Here is a 21,887-nt window from a genome sequence, read left to right as displayed (position 1 = left end):
AATAGATACAAATAGAAATGATGGTCTTGACTTTCTAATTGAAGGGTCAACGGTTTTTGTTGTTACACAACTCACTGTGTGAATGACTACAGTAAGGTTATATTTGGATCTGGCACTATACTTTCAGTACAGCCAAGTATAAAACTGTGACTTTAAATAGCCTTATACAAATAACAAAAAAAAGTACTGAGGGCTTCCGAGTGGATCATCCAGTAAAGGCGCTCCACGTGGAGTGCAGGATGCACCCTAAAGCCTGGAGAACGCAGGTTCAAATCCAGGCTATGTCACAGCTGACCTTGACCGGGGGTTCATAGGGTGTGGTCGAGTGTCGCCCAGGCATGGAAGGCTTAGGTCAGCAGTGGAATCTATGGTTCATTGTGCACAAGTGACCCCTGTGGCCGATAGGGTGCCTGCAGTTCTGCAGTGAAGCCATAACAATCACAAACTATTGAAAGTGTCTGTAGATTGATGTTAATTTAAACTAAGGTGTTACCAATTGTCATCACTTCCATAACACATTTAAAGGTGCTTATTAGCAGATCATTAAAATGAATGTCTTGTTTATAACTAATACAGAACGTTACTCCTGGCGTAGTCATTGCCTTGTTGCAGGATGGATTATTGATGGGGTCCAAGGTTTATGATGTAGTCATTGCCTTGTTGCAGGATGGATTATTGATGGGGTCCAAGGTTTATGATGTAGTCATTGCCTTATTGCAGGATGGATTATTGATGGGGTCCAAGGTTTATGATGTAGTCATTGCCTTGTTGCAGGATGGATTATTGATGGGGTCCAAGGTTTATGATGTAGTTATTGCCTTATTGCAGAATGGATTATTGATGGGGTCCAAGGTTTATGATGTAGTCATTGCCTTGTTGCAGGATGGATTATTGATGGGGTCCAAGGTTTATGATGTAGTTATTGCCTTGTTGCAGGATGGATTATTGATGGGGTCCAAGGTTTATGATGTAGTTATTGATGGGGTCATTGCCTTGTTGCAGGATGGATTATTGATGGGGTCCAAGGTTTATGATGTAGTCATTGCCTTGTTGCAGGATGGATTATTGATGGGGTCCAAGGTTTATTTTGATGAGTCATTGCCTTGTTGCAGGATGGATTATTGATGGGGTCCAAGGTTTATTTTGATGAGTCATTGCCATGTTGCTGGAGGGATCATTGATGAAGGTTTATGTTGCAATGTTCACCACAGCGTGAATTTGAACAACAGTATAACATTTGGATCTGGAACCAAACTATCTGTCCAGCCAAGTAAGTGTAAACATGTAGAAATATTTAGACAACCATTTAGATCTGAAGTCTTTATCAGTGTCACATTATAATATATATCCCAAAACTTATTTACATTCTTCTACCTTAGATGTACTTTAAAGTTATGGAAGAACTGTAAAAATGTGTGTTTCATGTTATTGTATTACCACATATTAAATTGATGGATAAAGATAAAATTGGTTATTCTTTAGTTATACTTAATAACTATTTAGTTATGCATTATTCATAACAGAGCTATAATGTACTCTTGCCCAGATCCAAAGGTTTTTGTTGAGATTCAATTCATTGTGTGAATGACAACATCAAAGTAACCTTTGGATCTGGGACCAGATTAACTGTGAGTCCAAGTAAGTAACTGTGAGTTCTGGGATAATGTAAAACTAATTGGTAACACTTTAGTTAAAGGATCCTTTATATATAGCACATGATGCATCAATAGATCAGTTATAAAGGGCAGTATTAGAAGTCATAACACTGATGTCAAGACAAGGGCTATTATCCTAAAGCTTGATAATGAATTCAGTGCTTTTATAACAAAAGTGTTTGATAAAAAAATAAAAAATAATAATAAAAAATAATAATAAAAATAATACATGGTTAAATAAACCAGTAATATTAGTGTGTAACAGCTAATGGATACAAGTCTATATTGGGAACCAAACTTACAGTACAACCAAGTGAAATACATTGGGTAAGATGAGATAAAACTGGACCTGTAGATGAAATCATTGTAAATACAAGATGAGAATCAAAGCAATGTGCAATGGGGTCTACTGCTTTATATTATGTGTTAGACAGATTGGTTTGTGCAATGGATTATACTGGTTTATATTATGTGTTACTGGTTAGTGCAATGGTGTATACTGGTTTGTATTATGTGTTAGATTGGTTAGTGCAATGGGGTATACTGGTTTGTATTATGTGTTAGACAATGGGGTATTGGTTAGTGCAATGGGGTATACTGGTTTGTATTATGTGTTAGATTGGTTAGTGCAATGGGGTATACTGGTTTGTATTATGTGTTAGATTGGTTAGTGCAATGGGGTATACTGGTTTGTATTATGTGTTAGATTGGTTAGTGCAATGGGGTATACTGGTTTGTATTATGTGTTAGATTGGTTAGTGCAATGGGGTATACTGGTTTGTATTATGTGTTAGACAGATTGATCAGTGGATTGATCGTGACATAAAGGTTGAACTGAACTAAGATAATACAGACAAGCTCTTTAAAGATCATGTTTCACTTGCCACAATATAACATGATCTAAAAGATGATTTCTTTCAGAGATGGTTACACCATCAGCTCTGGAATCCCATGAATATCAGCCATTAAAGCTGCTGAGATGTTTTCAGAGTCTTTACAGTAACGTATTGGACAACCGAGACGCCAGTCACAATAATAACAGAACTAGCTGTCATTTATGGAAATGAAGTTGCGCAACACAGAAATAGGTCTACTCTTTTCAAAAGTATCAAAATGTGTTTAATCTGTGATGGGAATCATTTCAACACAGTTTCAAGTCATTCAGCTGGTTTCACACACCCCGCTTAGCGCTATTTAAACCCATTACACTGTTTTACCAACTTACAGAAAACTGCCTCACGCTTTTGTAACTGGCTGACCTTTTTTTAGAGAACATGCAAGTTGATGGATTGATTTCAAGTTGTTTGTTTGAAAAATTGTTTTTGACAAATTCAATTGACCCCGTTTTACAAAATGATATTTTTAAAAGGTCAATGGATGGCATTATCATGTAGAGATATGTAATGCATTATTCATAACACATCTATAATGTAAAGTGTTATTATCATTTAGAGATATGTAATTATTATTTATAACAGATCTATAATGTAAAGTGTTATTATCATTTAGAGATATGTAATTATTATTCATAACAGATCTATAATGTAAAGTGTTATTATCATTTAGAGATATGTAATTATTATTCATAATAGATCTATAATGTAAAGTGTTATTATCATTTAGAGATATGTAATTATTATTCTTAACACATCTATAATGTAAAGTGTTATTATCATTTAGAGATATGTAATGCATTATTCATAACACATCTATAATGTAAAGTGTTATTATCATTTAGAGATATGTAATTCATTATTCATAACACATCTATAATGTAAAGTGTTATTATCATTTAGAGATATGTAATTATTATTCATAACAGATCTATAATGTAAAGTGTTATTATCATTTAGAGATATGTAATTCATTATTCATAACACATCTATAATGTAAAGTGTTATTATCATTTAGAGATATGTAATGCATTATTCATAACACATCTATAATGTAAAGTGTTATTATCATTTAGAGATATGTAATGCATTATTCATAACACATCTATAATGTAAAGTGTTGCCAGTGGGTCGGCTGGACTAAATATTTTTTTTGAGACTCCATTCATTGTGTGAATGACATCAAAATAACCTTGTGACACTGTGAGTCCAAGTAAGTAACTGTGAGTTCTGGAATAATGTAAAACATATTAGTAACACTTCAGTGAACGTATCCATCAGAAATAACCAGTGACACATCTGTAAATCAGTTATAAAGGATTTATGAACACTATCAGGAGTCATAATGAGGATGCCAAGAAAGGCCTATTATCCTAAAACGTGATAAAGCCGTGAGACAATAAACATTAAGTGCTGAAAATATATATGGTAAAGAAATCGTCTTTGAAAATAATAAATGTTGTACTTCAAACAACACGTGGTTTCCTTTATCAAATATAGTACGTTATTAGTATTGTTAATTTGAAACAGATCAAATATCGATGAAATCTTTGAATATTGATTAAATCGGTGCCAATCAGATGTGTTCCAGTACAGCTTCCCACTCAAAGGATTTTGGCGTGGTGTTTAATAGTGTGTGACTGGTAGTGGATTCAAGTTTACATTTGGATCTGGAACCAAACTTACACTACAAACAAGTAAGTGAAATACATTGGGTAAGATGAGATAAAACTGGACCTGTAGATGAAATCATTGTAAATACAAGATGAGAATTAAAGCAATGTGCAATGGGGTCTACTGCTTTATATTATGTGTTAGACAGACTGGTTAGTGCAATGGGGTCTACTGCTTTTTATTATGTGTTAGACAGACTGGTTAGTGCAATGGGGTATACTGGTTTATATTATGTGTTAGACAGATTGATTAGTGCAATGGGGTATACTGGTTTATATTATGTGTTAGACAGATTGGTTAGTGGCTTGATCGTGACATAAAGGTTGAGTTGTTTAAATACACATAAGCCCTCATAAGAACAAGTTTCATTTGCCACAATAAAACTTACTATAATTTAATAAAGTTGTGCATATGTAGAAAAAATAATGTTCATATTTTCAAACGTATGCAACTTCTTAAACTTAAATAGTAAACATTTTATAAAGTATAAATCTAAGGATATTATATCTTCCCAAAGATTGTGACGTGGTATAAAACAGGGTGTGACTACTGGAGGATACAAGATTACATTACATGGTACCAAACTCTCAGTACAGCCAAGTAAGTATATTATAATGGTTAATCTTCTCAAACTGGACAGTGTAGTAAAAAATAAATAATTGTCTATATAAGGACCCAATCATGAAATTACAAGAAAGTTTAATTCCAAAAAAAAACCTCTTTGGTGCAAGTTTCATAATACTGTGTTTCTATAGCGTGATATTCCTATTAATAATCATCACTGAGGAATATGTACTGTATAACACCAAGTAATTTAGTGAAGTATTATCTGATTGTTAAGTTAAGCAAGTGAAACACATAGGAATCAGATGATCTTAATTGCTCAAGGTTTTTGCTGTAACATTACATGCTGTGTGAATGATAATAACTACAAGATAACATTTGGATCTTTCACAAAATTTGCTGTTGAATCAAGTAAGTAAAAATGAATTATTGTTTAGAAGAAAAAAATGCATAAGCATTGGTCATACTTGTATTCCTATTAGTAATGAAAAGCATGTTTAATTTGAATGCACATCTTAATATATCAATACAATGTAAAATGTGCTTATTAAGTAAAATAAAACAAAACAAAGCAAAACCTAACTATCTAGACACATAATAAATTCCATTTGGTTATGCTGGTTTACATTTGAATAATGGTGACCCTTACAGCCAGACAAATCAACAACAACAAAATGTACCAAGTAATGAGGTCTAGTTCCATGAATGTAGCAGCTTTCTAAACATCTAAACAGTACTTTGGTACCTCTTCAGTTTAGTTATCTGTTATAAACAGTCTATAAATGTGTTATCATCAGAAACCTTATAAAAAATAAAAAAAAACATGTGACATTCTCTGAACTAAATCGTGTGGTGTATGATTATAATTTTATTGTAATGAACTGTTCCTTGTTAAAAATCATCAGAACCAAAAACACCACATTTGTAGATGTTTTATAAATGGATCCTTAAACTAAAATGTGACCAGTGCCTTTATATTGCAGTGTAACATGACCAGAGCCTTTAAATTGCAGTGTAATGTGACCAGTGCCTTTACATTGCAGTGTAATGATTCTGCAATTTTGATGTGTTTACACAGGTTTTGTTCTTTGGCTCAGCCATTAAAATGTAATCATGGTTCAATGTGTGAAAATCAAAAAGGTATATTAATTTTGGAATATTTAGTTCGTAACAAAATAGCATTACAAAATATGAATATGTGTTTCATTAATGATGGAATAAGGTGATAAGAAGCTGCAGCTTCACAGTATAGCATTGCAGTGATATTAGTAAGGAATGTATGACTGTGTGGATGCAGGTGGTTTCAAGCTTACACTTGGATCTGGTACGAAACTTCAGGTGGAACCAAGTCAGTTCATTTCATTACAGCTTGAACCCTTTACACAAGTTATCTTTCTTATACGTGTGCTGCTGTACAGAACCTACATTTGAAATAGTCCAATACATAATGAAACGCAAAGCAGAAACCGGTCTCATGCTTTTTTTTTACTGATTCAACTAGACTTGATAATCCTTAAGTGAGCGTTTATGATTGAAAATTGAAAGAAAAAATACTGTTGATTTTGTTGAGCTATTGATGCATTTGGATGAGAGGGAGATGCTGTTGCATTATTTTAGGAATACTGCAAGGATCACCTTGGATCACAAGCTGCCCCGATTCACAGATTGGGAACTTTTTATTTAGTTAATTGTAAGAGATTTGCAGGTGGAAATGGTCTGTTTGTGGCAGCCAGGACTAGTGGTTTTTGCTGTAGATTTCCTCACTGTGTGAATGGAATTGGTAATAAGATAACGTTTGGATCTGGGACACGACTGATCGTGGAAGCCAGTAAGTAATTGTGTTAATTTAATTAGCATGTAGAATGGTGCTGAGTGGTGAGTTCATTAATTTAAGCAACTTTTTTTGAGAAACTGAAAAACATGATTGTTATTGTAATAGTAAACGTGTCCCCGTCTTGATTATTAAAAGTTACTATAAATACTAATAGTGGTATAAAGGAATTGTGTACAAGACTGGTCAGTCTAGATGTTTTAAAACCTGTTCTTGCAACAGTGGTTTAAAATGTCAGCTTGAAACCACTGCAGCATTCTGACTGTTTAAAACCCAAAGGCATTGTGAGAAAATGTACTTACATACTTAGATAGTTTGGCCATAGTTATATTGAGGAGGGTCGGGCATGTATAAGGGTCAGGACAGTCTGGCATGTTTTTGACCTGAGTTTATTCATTGTGTGAATCAGAATAATGACAAACTGATATTTGGAGCAGGAACACAACTTCCAGTTCAGTCGAGTAAGTCTCTTATTTATTTCTATAAGAAACATTTAAAAAAGACTAAACAAGAATACAAATACAATCCAGTGGCTGCTGTCATTCGGTCACTGCCTGGTATTGTATACCTAAGGGTGCAATAAGTACTCTGTCTATGATTCCAGAAGAATAATACCCTACTTAAGAGAAATGTCAGTAATTATTAATGCCGTTTGCATGGTCAGCAAAAGAGATAGCAATAGTAGACAATGCAGTGAGCTTGGGTTTTGCTTAGCTACCAGAGGGTCAGTCCATATATAGAACTGACCACCTGTGGAGTCAATCAAACTCATTCCAATGGTAGTGTATGTGAGGAACAATGTGCACCACCTTCAAGGACATGCTGTAGAATGGGGGTCACCCTTTTAGTAAAAATGCTGTTCCTCTTGACCAATTTGCTGTATGCGTGAGATTATGTTAAAGTATAAACTTGTAACTATGGGTCTTATTCACAAAACATTCAGGACTGTTTTTAAGGAAAGTTTGATAAGGAATGTTTTTGATTTTAGAGGTTGTTTGGATCATATAAGTTTTGTAGTTAATGAAAACTGTTTCAGAGAGGCTTTATTAGTTTTTAAAGCAAGGTTTAATTAGGAGAATGTTCATAAACACAAAAAACAGTCTTTAACATAGTCTGGTAAAGTCTGGCAATTTCCAATGTGATCACAGCATCATATCTGTAATGCCTGAAAACCTACCAATGAATCTGTGAACACAAGTTGAGGAAGAGCTTGCTATAAAATGTAAATTACAACTACAATCTCAGTGTGGATCTCTGAAGTGACAGATACAGTAAATCATGTGGGAATCGTTTACTTCCAGTACGTATCTGTGTCCTTTATGAAAAGGTGAGCTCAGTCATCATGTGAAAAATGAAGCTGCATTTAAAGAAATCCAGTGTAAGTGTTTATTACATTAATTACAGTTGAATTGCTATTATACGCATACAATGCAAATACAGCAATATTGTTAGACTTAAATTTAAATTGTGGGCAGCTGGGCATGTTTGATCAGACTCGATTCACTGTGTGAAAATAACAGACAAATAAAATCATTGAATAAAACTCTATACTTTACACTCTTACTGAACAATTCATAGCAATTCCTGGTCAGGAAGCAATGTTTGTGCTCTGAGTTGATGCACTGTGTGAATAATAACTTTAATAAGATGGTTGGATCTGGCACCCAGCTGAAGGTGCATCTAGTAAGTGTACTGTGTGAGTAATATTAGTTATAATATTCTGGTACATTATTATACTTCAAGAACATAGGTGAACCTGTTCTAATTAACAGCATATATAGAGCATTGATGTTACCAATGCATATCAGTGCTACAGATTTAGTTAAACATTACATAAATATGTTAGGACCTACCTGTTAAAATTTAAAACATGTGATACAGTAAATGGATGGATGTAAAGACAAATGGACAGGCATTGTCCCCTGATTCCAGTGCTCTCTATGACATGTGCTAAAGAATGTCCTGACCAAGTTTTATCTGAAACTCACAGTGACAAGTAATGTGTGCAGACAGGGATGAACGCTTCTCCAGATACAGTTACATATACAGGCCTCCTCTGGACCCCTGTCACCAGGGAGATGCATCCCAGCGGGATTAAACATGACCACGGGACGGCACAAGCTGGGTGAGGCTTTCGGTTTTGATTTGGGTTTCCTAACTGTGCGAGAAGCAACACAGAGAATATCATCTTTGGATCAGGGACCCAGCTTAGAGTGGAAACAAGTATGTTTTATATCAGTGCTAATCAGAAATGTATTGATACAATAAGTTCAGTGTTTTGAGGAAAACGTTTGTGTTAGCATGAATTATATTATGTGTACTTGTATTATTAATGTTTTACTGCTTCTGATTGACTGTTCACAGTTATGGATGGCATGCAGTGATAGATATTAACTTAATAAAGACGTGTTTCGTCATAATTGTATTTATTGGCAAAATATAATTAAAAAGGTCAGGTAATAAGGTAGCAGTATTAACAGTGGAATACAAAGGTATGACAAATACCTTAGAGTTTGTCAGAGTGTGAATAGCAACAGAAATGGAACCTGGCTTTCCGTGGAACTTTGGGAGCAATCCATCTATCTTGAATTCGTAAGACAGTATTCAGAGAATTTGTTTAATCATGATTACATTAAGTGTTCATTTTAGGGCATGAAAAAAAAATCTTGTAACTCAAAAAAAAGTGCTAATAAGAATCGTGGCCAAAAATATTCAGCTATTATAAAGTTATTAAATTTACAGTTCATTTAAAACCAACTCCTAAAACCAATATAACTGTCAGAAAACATTAATAAAGAAAAACATTCCTGTATTGAATTAAATTAAAACACACATGGCCCCTCATGATAAATCTTTGAGGAATGGTACTGGTTGTGTCTGTCGGGGGAGGGTTCTCGAGCTGACAAGACACTGTATGAAAAATCAGGCTGGACAGATCATATTTGGAAACAAGGCCAAAATAATTATGGAGCCAAGTAGTCTTTCTTTTTTTTTTTTTTTAAACACACTTTTGAAATCTCTGGTGTCATTGATTAGGATCTGACGTGATGGCCAATGGGTAAGTGTGATAAAAGATCACCGCCCAATACAGTGGTTTCCAGCCTTCAATACATAACTTTTTGATTAACACTTGATAGCTTGGAGATCGGTCATGACTCAGCAAGAACCTAATTTGGGGATTTTTCATGGAACATCTGGGATTTAACAGCGGTGTCTGGACTGCAGGCTAACAACCTTTGTTCTAATAGTATGTAGTCCATGTTTGAGAATGGATTTGATTATAGTGTGTCCTGTTAAGAGATGCTCAACCTTCACGAGATGACAGGACCAGCTCCATCCCCATTGATGTAGTCATTATCAGAGAAGCACGTGTGATGTGGGAAGGGTTTTGGTACAGTGCTGTGCAGTGTGTGATAGCTATGAGGTATTTGAAGTATGGTACTATCACTATTCAGATGGTTTTAACTAGTTAGTTATTATTGTTTAAAAAGGTTTAATCAGGTGGTTTCAGAGACCCGGATTAACACTGATGTTGGACTAGCTAATGTTACCTTGGGAAGGTTACCCAAGACTAGTGCTAAGAGAGGTCTGTAAAACCAGATGACAGATTTAGTACATTATCCATATTTCGAATGCAGCATTACAGCATTTTGTGATATTTTGTGCTGCTAATCTTTCATAATATTGTAATCAAAATGTACCATATGTTGGTGTTTATAAGATAAATATACTGATTACAGGGAAAGTGTCCCCAATTTAAATAGAGGATCACCACATAACAGAAACTTTACTCTTTTGTCTTGACAGGAGAAGAATCGAAAACAGAGGCCTTTCTTTTAGGATCTGAGCAAGACAATAAGGATGGCAAAGTCAGAGCCTGCCTCATCACAGACTTCAGTTCACATAACATCAGTGTTACATTGGGAGGTGAAACCTTTGATGCAGACCCCTCAGTAATTAAAGGAGACAAGCAGTACAGTGTGGTGGCATTTCTCCAAGAAAGCAAAGAGAGATCACTCTTCATCTGCAGTGCAGATGTTAATGGCAGTGTGACTAAAGGAGAAAGCAATAGTAAGATTTATTTATTAATCTATGCATTCATTCATTCATTCATTCAAATAATCTATGCTGACAGATTCACCAACAAAGCACTGTATTTAATACACTAAACCAGACTCTAATAAAAAGGTAAATTGTCAGAAATTGTAACAAGGGTTAATATGAGGAAGCATATTACAGAAACTGGGGGAGATTTCTGGTATTAATTATTAAATTAATTTGATGAATAATCTTTCTAATTGTTTCTGTTTCAGATAAGGAAAGCGTGTGTGAGTCTGATGTGGCATACGTTTTTAAATCAGGTAATTTGTTTGAATTGACCCTCCTGTTAGCACTGTACACATGCACATTAGAAATATTATCTACTGGTATTAACAGCTGTTTTGAAAAATAAATTCAGAAATACAATTAGATGGACCATTTCCAATATGGTGGTCTCTCTGGATGTTTAAAGATTTGCTCCAAAGCATGGCTATTACACTGCAACCTGCCAATAGTGCTTCTAGATTGCCATTACAACCAGAACTCAAGGTTACATTTTAGCTTTAGTCATTAGCGTGATGTAGTTATCAATGAATGGTGTGCCGAGAGATTATTATTATTATTATTATTATTATTATTATTATTATTATTATTATTATTATTATTATTATTATTATTATTATTACCTTGTTAATTGCTTTATTAAATGACACAAACCTTTACATAAGACCTGTCTCATGGAGATATTGTTGTAATAGCCTGTTATCACTAGATTATATCAATCACAATTTGTAATCACATGAGTTAAGTAGCATCACATTTGCATTGCGTTGACTCCATGTTGAACTTGTTTCTTTCAGATGAGAAGCTGAACTCTTTGAGTTTGGTGGTACTGGGTCTGAGAGTTATATTTCTGAAGAGCATTGCATTCAATGTTGTCATGACAATCAGGGCGTGGATGAGTTAGGTGAGTTCTATTATCCGTCTGTCATGTTCTCTGAGTGCTGACCAAGGCTCCTTTTTTTTTACCTGTTATTAGCGTGTGTGCTAACAAAGGGTTTGCATTTTCTTACCCCTTATTATCAGCCAATATGCACACCAGCAAGTGTTCCCCAGGCACCGTGGTGTGACATGCATTGTCTAAACACAGACTGATACAATTACATCATTAACTACTTCAGGGTCTGGATGGAGGTTTAAACAGTTTAATTACACAATTTATAACAGGGTTGGAACAAAGACCAAGAGAGGAAGGTCAATTTGAATCAAGTGGTCTTACATAAATCAGATGTGATCTAAAGCACAGGAAGTAGGATTTACTTTTACGTTTAGTGTTGTTCTTATGAATGTATTTTTTCACAACATGTCAATATAGAACGACTGGGTGGGATTGAAGCCCAAAACATGTGCAATTTCTGCAGTGATGACTGTCGATATATTATCAATAACACTAACAACTGGTTTTCTTTACTTTGCAACAGGATACATCAAATATATGATGAAGACATGGATTGTTGAACCAAAAGGAATGAAGCAAACATTTTATTAAAGCAGTTTTCAGAAGTTCTAGGCTTGTGGGTTTGATTAGGCTTTACAGAGATACTATTGGAAATTGAAAATACTTTATCGTACTTTTCTCAGTAAGAATAATATCGCTTTTGTAATGGCAATGCATTATGCTTTAGAATGCAATATTGAAATAATCAGATTTGCCTATAAAATGTATGTAGCTTTTATCAAGAAATGTTTTCAGTGTGCTTAAAATATAGATTGCAAGCTGTCTGGTTTGATTATATTAGTTAAGTAAACAATGCACTGTATTTCACAGAGCTTTAACTCATACATTATTTTTTAAAACATCCACTACCGTAAGTGGGACCTGATCAAATTGGAAGCTGTAAGAAATGTTTTAAGCTCAGCTCTTCTGAAAAGAGAATAGTGGCACATCTACATGGTTCCTATTACTGTGCAAACAAAATGCACACTAGTTAGTTATGAGTTAAAGCTTTGTGAATAGGTGTCAAAGTTATTACAAACAGTGAATATCTTTGGATATAATGAACATTGCATTATAACTTGAATCAGTTCTGTTAAATAAGCAGAATTTCATTAGAAAAGAATGCGCTTTGCCATTTATCTTTCATGTAGCTTATGCTAGTGTGTGTGTGTGTGTGTATATATATATATATATATATATATATATATATATATATATATATATATATATATAAATGTCGCTCATACTAACCTTGAAATGTAATGCACACATGACTGCTTATCACTCGAAGAAAATGATTAGTTATACTTTGTTACTAGGCATGTATTACAGCTTATTGATTACATGTTAAATGTACAAAATGATGTGCTTTTATCATGTCTGTATCGTATATAAAATACTATAATAATGATTAAAAAAATTATTACAAAAATAATTGTTTCTTTTTCTGAAAGTTAAAATCCATGGTTTTATGTAGTATACATAGCTAGGGTTTCAACTGGAAGTTCTAATTGGGCATTTCAAATTAAGTAGGAAAATGTAAAGGTACTGAAAAATGTATTTATCATAGCAAGATGTAACGAGGTTCTGAGGATGGTCTGAGTGTAGAGGTAATGAAACATGTATTTATCATAGCAAGACACAGCGTTTCTTGCATGTGTTTCAGTCTGACCACATTCCACATGTGTTTCAAATAGTCTGACAACATTCCACATGTGTTTCAATTAGAGTCTGACCACATTCCACATGCGTTTCAATTAGAGTCTGACCACATTCCACATGTGTTTCAGTTAAAGTCTGACCACATTCTGCATGTGTTTTAATTAGTCTGACTACATTCCATATGTGTTTGAGTTAGAGTCTGACCACATTACACATGTGTTTGAATTAGAGTCTGACCACATTCAAGTGTGTTTTAATTAGTCTGATCACATTCCATATGTGTTTCAGTTAGAATCTGACCACATTCCACATGAGTTTCAATTAGTCTGACCACATTCTGCATGTGTTTCAATTAGTCTAACCATATTCATCATATGTTTCAATTAGAGTCTGACAACATTCCACATGTGTTTCAATTAGTCTGAACACATGCTGCATGTGTTTCAATTAGAGTATGACCACATTCCGCATGACTTTCAATTAGAGTCTGACCCCATTCCACATGTGTTTCAATTAGTCTGATGACATTCCGCATGTCTTTCAATTAGTCTGGCCACATTCCGCATGTGTGTTAATTAGAGTCTGACCACATTCCACATGTGTTTCAATTAGAGTCAGACCACATTCCACATGTGTTTCAATTAGTCTGGCCACATTCCGCATGTGTGTTAATTAGAGTCTGACCACATTCCACATGTGTTTCAATTAGAGTCAGACCACATTCTGCATGTGTTTCAATTAGTCTGACCACATTCCACATGTGTTCCAATTAGAGTCTGACCACATTCTGCATGAGTTTCAAATAATCTGACCACATTCTACATGTGTTTCAATTGGAGTCTGGCCACATTCCACATGTGTTTCATTTAGAGTCTGGCCACATTCTGCATGTGTTTCAATTAGAGTCTGACCACATTCCACAAGTGTTTCAATTAGAGTCTGACCGCATTCCATATGTGTTTCAATTAGTTTGATCACATTCTGCATGTGTTTCAATTAGTCTGACCACATTCCACATGTGTTCCAATTAGAGTCTGACCACATTCTGCATGAGTTTCAAATAATCTGACCACATTCTACATGTGTTTCAATTGGAGTCTGGCCACATTCCACATGTGTTTCATTTAGAGTCTGGCCACATTCTGCATGTGTTTCAATTAGAGTCTGACCCCATTCCACATGTGTTTCAATTAGTCTGACCACATTCTGCATGAGTTTCAAATAATCTGACCACATTTTACATGTGTTTCAATTAATCTGACCACATTCCACATGTGTTTCAATTAGAGTCTGACCACATTCTGCGTGAGTTTCAATTAATTTGACCACATTCCACATGTGTTTCAATCAGTCTGACCACATCCTGGGTGTGTTTTAATTAGAGTCTGACCACATTCCACATGTGTTTCAATTAGAGTCTGACCCCATTCCACATGTGTTTCAATTAGTCTGACCACATTCACCATGAGTTTCAAATAATCTGACCACATTCCACATGTGTTTCAATTAGTCTGACCACATTCTGCATGTATTTCAATTTGAGTCAGACCACATTACACATGTGTTTCAATCAGAGTTTGACCACATTCCGCGTGTATTTTAATTAGAGTCTGACCACATTCCACATGTGTTTCAGTTAGAGTCTGACTACATTCCACATGTGTTTCAATTAGTCTGACCACATTCCGCATGTGTTTTAATTAGAGACTGGCCACTTTCCACCTGTGTTTCAATTAGAGTCTGACCACATTGCACATGTGTTTCCGGGGATGGGTTTTTAATTCCATACCTGCCAAATTGACACAACATTTCAGCTAACTTAATTTACAAAAAAACTGTAAGAAACTTTTGTGGGTTAAACACAGCAAAGGAGAAGCCATACTAATGGGGGATTTCAACTTCCCCCAGATAAAATGGGAAAAGCCGGTGGGGAGCACGAAGGATGAAATAGAAATGGTGGAAATGACAAATGACTGCTTCCTAACACAATTTCTCAAGGCACCGACTAGAGAGGAGGCATGCCTTGATTTAGTCTTTTCAAATAACGAAGATAGAATAACTGAAACAGAGGTCATAGAACCACTGGCAAACTCAGACCACAACATGGTCTCATTTGAAGTGTTTTTTAAAACCCCAAAAGTAATGACTAAAGCTAAGGTTTACAATTTTAGAAAAGCAAACTATGAAGGTATGAAACAGAGACTAACAGAAGAAGATTGGAGTAAAATAGAGAAAACACCCACAGAAGAAGGATGGTTGTTCTTCAAAAATGTAGTACTAGAGGCGCAAAACAAATACATCCCTAAAGTAGACAAATCTAAATGTAAAACTAAATTGCCAAAATGGTTTAAATAGATGTTTTATAGATGCAACATCGATAATGAATAATTGCAAAGCATATGACATGGTTTATTTAGATTTCCAGAAAGCTTTTGACAAAGTCCCACACAAAAGATTAATTCTCAAACTGAACACAGTTGGGATTCAAGGAAACGCATGTACATGGATTAGGGAGTGGTTAACATATAGAAAACAGAAAGTACTGATTAGAGGAAAAACCTCAGAATGGAGTGTGGTAACCAGTGGTGTACCACAGGGATCAGTAATAGGTCCTCTGCTATTCCTAATCTACATTAATGATTTAGATTCTGGTATAGTAAGCAAACTTGTTAAATTTGCAGACGACACAAAAGTAGGAGGAGTGGCAAACACTGTTGCAGCAGCAAAGGTCATTCAAAATGATCTAGACAAGATTCAGAACTGGGCAGACACATGGCAAATGACATTCAATAGAGAAAAGTGTAAGGTATTGCACGCAGGAAATAAAAATGTACATTATAAATATCATATGGGAGATATTGAAATTGGAGAAGGAATCTATGAAAAAGACCTAGGAGTTTTTGTTGACTCAGAAATGTCTTCATCTAGACAATGTGGGGAAGCTATAAAAAAGGCTAACAAGATGCTCGGATACATTGTGAAAAGTGTTGAATTTAAATCAAGGGAAGTAATGTTAAAACTGTACAATGCACTAGTAAGACCTCATCTTGAATATTGTGTGCAGTTCTGGTCACCTCGCTATAAAAAAGATATTGCTGCTCTAGAAAGAGTGTAAAGAAGAGCGACCAGAATTATTCCGGGCTTAAAAGGCATGTCATATGCAGACAGGCTAAAAGAATTGAATCTGTTCAGTCTTGAACAAAGAAGAATACGCGGCGACCTAATTCAAGCATTCAAAATTCTAAAAGGTATTGACAGTGTCGACCCAAGGGACTTTTTCAGCCTGAATAAAGAAACAAGGACCAGGGGTCACAAATGATGATTAGACAAAGTGGCATTCAGAACAGAAAATAGGAGACACTTTTTTACACAGAGAATTGTGAGGGTCTGGAATCAACTCCCCAGTAATGTTGTTGAAGCTGACACCCTGGGATCCTTCAAGAAGCTGCCTGATGAGATTTGGGGATTAATAAGCTACTAACAACCAAACGAGCAAGATGGGCCGAATGGCATCCTCTCGTTTGTAAACTTTCTCATGTTCTTATGCTGTCCAACTTGTTTAACCCACAAAAGCACCTGCAGTTTTATTGTGAACAAAAAACAATATTATATTTTTCTCAACTGGCAGGCGCTGGAGTTCACAGATCCAGCTTACATGTGCTGAAGACCATTCAGTTCACAAATACAGCTTACATGTGCTGAAGACCATTCAGTTCAAAGATCCAGCTTACATGTGCTGAAGACCATTCAGTTCAAAGATACAGCTGACATGTGCTGAAGACCATTCAGTTCACAGATACAGCTTACATGTGCTGAAGACCATTCAGTTCAAAGAGCCAGCTTACATGTGCTGAAGACCATTCAGTTCAAAGATCCAGCTTACATGTGCTGAAGACCATTCAGTTCAAAGATCCAGCTTACATGTGCTGAAGACCATTCAGATCAAAGATGCAGCTTCCATGTGCTGAAATAGACCATTCAGTTCAGCAGTTTAATGTAATTAGTTGTACACAATTGTATGTAATTTTGTATCTACATAAGAGCATGTTAAAGGATCAAATTATGTTCTTGGAGCTGACCTCTAGTTGGGCACTTCTATTAGCTGAACACTTTAGTTATCACAATTACAGGATAGTTGTGTACAGGTATGGATATTTAATTATAATTTAGTTCAGTACTGTCCAGCAGGTTGGCAAAAATAAGTTTATTTTGATTTGGAGATGCCGTATCCTATTTAAGGATTGTAATTTGTTAAAAAAGAAAATCAAAGAGCTGATGTTTAGAAAAAATAATTTCAAAATGAAAATATTAAAACCTGTATATGCTTAGCACAAGATTCTAAACCAGTGTTTCGGGTCAGCTTCAATAGATTATTGTAACACACTTTTCTCTGACAACTCATTCAGAACACTGCCACTAGAATTGTGACTAAAATCAGAAAAGGTGAACATATTACTCCTGTTTTGGCCTCTTTGCAGTTTAGAAGTGATTTTAAGATTTTGCTTTTACCTTATGAGGCCCTGAATGGATTAATCCCAGATCCTTACAAGCATTATTAAGTCTGTACACTCCGAAACCGCACTTTTTGATCACAGGATGCGAGGCTGCTGGTTATTCCAGGGTGATTTAAAATAGCATGGAAGAAAGGGCCTGTTTTTGTAAAGCTCCTACATTCTGGAATGCATTAATATATAAAGGGCCGGTTCTATAAAAGCTATTATATAGAATATATATATATCGAATAAAATATATAAATATATAATATATATAAATATATATATATATATATATGGGATATAACTTTAATTATTGTTACTAAAATATATTTTAGTCTGATAATCCATATAAAATAAATATATGGATTACAGACTAAAATATATTTTAAATATATCCCATATATTTTAAATATATAAAAAGGGCCAATTTCTATATATGAAAAGTATATGGATCATACTTTTCTACCATATATTAAAAATATATTTTTGTTCTGTCAGGGAAGCTGGGACTTGTACTGTTTAAAATCAAGATTGAAAACGTATTTGTACACAATAGCTTTTCTATCTTAGTTTTCCTATTTCACAATCAAAACTGCATGATCTTTTTGTCCTTTTTTTAAACTCAAATTGTATTACATTTTTGTTTTACTTTCTTAACAAACTAAAATGTGTTTTCCTTTTTTAATTTCTGTTTTATCAGATTCTCTATTAGACTGCTTTTAATTCAATTGTTTAATTATAAGCAGATTTGTGTTTGTGTGTGAAGCTCTTTGGGATCCTTGTGGTGAACTGCGCTATTGAAATGTGAATTGTTGTTGTTGTAATATAGTGAAGCTTTGAATTCTTGGTCAGATTTTTAGTTTTAGTAAACTAAACATATTAAAGGCAATAATTTGAAGTGTTTACATTCTTTCAAAGTGTGATGCAATGGTCTTTGTCAGGGCTCAGTTCTGCTTTCATTTAATTATACTTTTAAAATAATCAATAATCTATAGATGTGAAACAAGTACAATAAGAGACTGCATCAATATTATAAGAGCAGCTAACTAATTGTTACTATAAATATAATTTTAGTAAACCTCATAATTGCTGAATCAGATAATAAGATGCTTTACGATAGTAATGTGTGATTAAGAATGATTCCTTTTAAGTAACCATCAATAACTTTAAACAGATGTTACCTATTTGCTGAGAAATCCGATTTAGAAACACACACAAGATCCATTTTTAGAAGCTTTGTTTTTAAGGCATATCTATGCTTCTTGTTTCACACAAGTTCAACCCCCAAAAACACCTGCTGTACTGAAATACCAGGCTTGTGCTGAAGTAGACCATTCAGTTGAGGGTTCATATGTATAGAGGCAGATGTTTTCCATGAAAACCACATTGTATTGGAAAATGGTTTACCTCAATACAAGTCTTGAGAGTACAGAGAAAGTATGCCACAAGTATAGGGCATGTCACTTTTAACAAAAAATGAATATAGGGGAACTTAATTAATAATCTAGTTTTGTGCATAAGTCTACACAATTAGTTATCTACCTAAGACTAATTTAAAAAGATATGTTTTAAAACAGGCTCATCGTGTAAAGGCAGGCTGAGTAATACAATCTGGAGCTGACTGCTTCAAATCCTGCAGGTTCAGTAATACAATCAGGAGCTGACTGCTTCAAAGGTCCTGCAGGCAGGTTCAGTAATACAATCAGGAGCTGACTGCTTCAAATCCTGCAGGTTCAGTAATACAATCAGGAGCTGACTGCTTCAAATCCTGCAGGTTCAGTAATACAATCAGGAGCTGACTGCTTCAAATCCTGCAGGTTCAGTAATACAATCAGGAGCTGACTGCTTCAAATCCTGCAGGTTCAGTAATACAATCAGGAGCTGACTGCTTCAAATCCTGCAGGGTGAGTAATACAATCAGGAGCTGACTGCTTCAAATCCTGCAGGTTCAGTAATACAATCAGGAGCTGACTGCTTCAAATCCTGCAGGTTCAGTAATACAATCAGGAGCTGACTGCTTCAAATCCTGCAGGTTCAGTAATACAATCAGGAGCTGACTGCTTCAAATCCTGCAGGTTCAGTAATACAATCAGGAGCTGACTGCTTCAAATCCTGCAGGTTCAGTAATACAATCAGGAGCTGACTGCTTCAAATCCTGCAGGTTCAGTAATACAATCAGGAGCTGACTGCTTCAAATCCTGCAGGTTCAGTAATACAATCAGGAGCTGACTGCTTCAAATCCTGCAGGTTCAGTAATACAATCAGGAGCTGACTGCTTCAAATCCTGCAGGTTCAGTAATACAATCAGGAGCTGACTGCTTCAAATCCTGCAGGTTCAGTAATACAATCAGGAGCTGACTGCTTCAAATCCTGCAGGTTCAGTAATACAATCAGGAGCTGACTGCTTCGAATCCTGCAGGTTCAGTAATACAATCAGGAGCTGACTGCTTCAAATCCTGCAGGTTCAGTAATACAATCAGGAGCTGACTGCTTCAAATCCTGCAGGTTCAGTAATACAATCAGGAGCTGACTGCTTCGAATCCTGCAGGTTCAGTAATACAATCAGGAGCTGACTGCTTCAAATCCTGCAGGGTGAGTAATACAATCAGGAGCTGACTGCTTCAAATCCTGCAGGTTCAGTAATACAATCAGGAGCTGACTGCTTCAAATCCTGCAGGTTCAGTAATACAATCAGGAGCTGACTGCTTCAAATGTCCCTACTAATCAGGTTCCTCATGAGTTAGCCAAAGAATTCCCAGGCTGGGCACTTCACTGTATGGTCTTGTTTACCAACGCGGTCCACTACCACACAGTAATGCCTATAATCAGGATTTCATTGCTTAAATAATGCATCTTTACATGTGATATACACTGAGTGTACACAACATTAGGAACACATTCCTAATATTGAGTTGCACCCCTTTTTTTTTCCTCAATTCGTCAAGGCATAGACTCTACAAGGTGTAGCAAGCATTCCATAGGGATGCTGGCCCATGTTGACTCCAATGCTTCCCACAGCTGTGTCAAGTTGGCTGGTAGTTGATCTCTACTCCTAATAGCTCGTTCCATCTCATCCCACAGATGCCCAATTGGATTGAGATCTGGTGACTGGGCAGGCCACTGCAAAAAGCTGAATTCACTGTCATGTTCCATTCCTGGACAATCAAAGCCTTGTGGCATGGGGCATTATACTGCTAAAAAAATCCATTAGCAGATGGATACACTGCTGCCATGAAGGGAAGCACTGATTGGCAGTGATGTTCAGATATCCTGTGGCATTCAAACATTGCTCCACTTTTATCAAGGGGCCCAATGTGTGCCATGAAAACACACCCCACACCATCACCAGCCTGCAATGTTGATATGCGTCATGATGGATGCATGTACTAATGTAGTTTTCTCCATATCCTAGTCCTCCCATCAGCGTGAAACAGCAGGAACTGGGATTCATCAGACCAGGCAATGTTTTTCCAATCCTCCAGTGTCCAGTGTTTTCATTCCTTAGCCCACTGCAACCACAGTTTCTTGTGATTTGCTGAAAGAAATAGAACTCTGTTAGGACGTCGGCTGCCATACCCCATTCGTGTCAAGGTACGACAAGTTGTGCATTCTTTTATGGGTCTTTCGGCACCAATGTTGTACTGGACTATTAGTTGACTAACTGTAGCCCGTCTGTTGCTCTGCACAATTCGTGTCAGCCTCCTTTGGCCTCTTTCATCAATGAGCCATTTTTGACCACTGGCCTGCCGTTGGCTGGATGTCCTTTGGGTGATGGACCATCCTTGATACACACGGGAAACTGTTGAGCCTGAAAAACCCAGCAGCGTTGCAGTTCTTGACACACTCAAACCGGCGTGCCTGGCACCTACTACCATACCCCGTTCAAAGGCAATTAAATCTTTTGTCTTGCCTGTTTACCCTCTGAATGGCACACATACACAATCCATGTTTCAGTTGTGTCAAGGCTTAAAAATCCTTCTTTAACCTGTCTCCCCTTCATCTACACTGATTGAAGTGGATTTAACAGGTTACATCAATAAGGGATCAAAGCTTTCACCTGGATTCACCTCGTCA

At 35.7% G+C, this 21,887-nt stretch overlaps 1 gene segment (V, D, J or C); it reads left to right on the top strand.

Moving 5' to 3' along the window:
- The window catches only part of LOC121304786, a 37,738-nt gene extending 24,706 nt beyond the window's left edge, over positions 1-13,032 (top strand). Inside the window, 4 exon segments of the C gene segment in view lie at positions 10,425-10,688; positions 10,931-10,978; positions 11,519-11,625; positions 12,140-13,032. Coding sequence covers positions 10,425-10,688; positions 10,931-10,978; positions 11,519-11,625 — 419 coding nt within the window.
- Positions 13,033-21,887: the final 8,855 nt, after the last annotated feature.

This window comes from Polyodon spathula, chromosome 39, assembly GCF_017654505.1.
Source record: "Polyodon spathula isolate WHYD16114869_AA chromosome 39, ASM1765450v1, whole genome shotgun sequence".
NCBI lineage: Eukaryota > Metazoa > Chordata > Actinopteri > Acipenseriformes > Polyodontidae > Polyodon > Polyodon spathula.
Note: the sequence above shows the minus strand (reverse complement) of the source record. Positions and strands in the feature narration are given on the sequence as shown.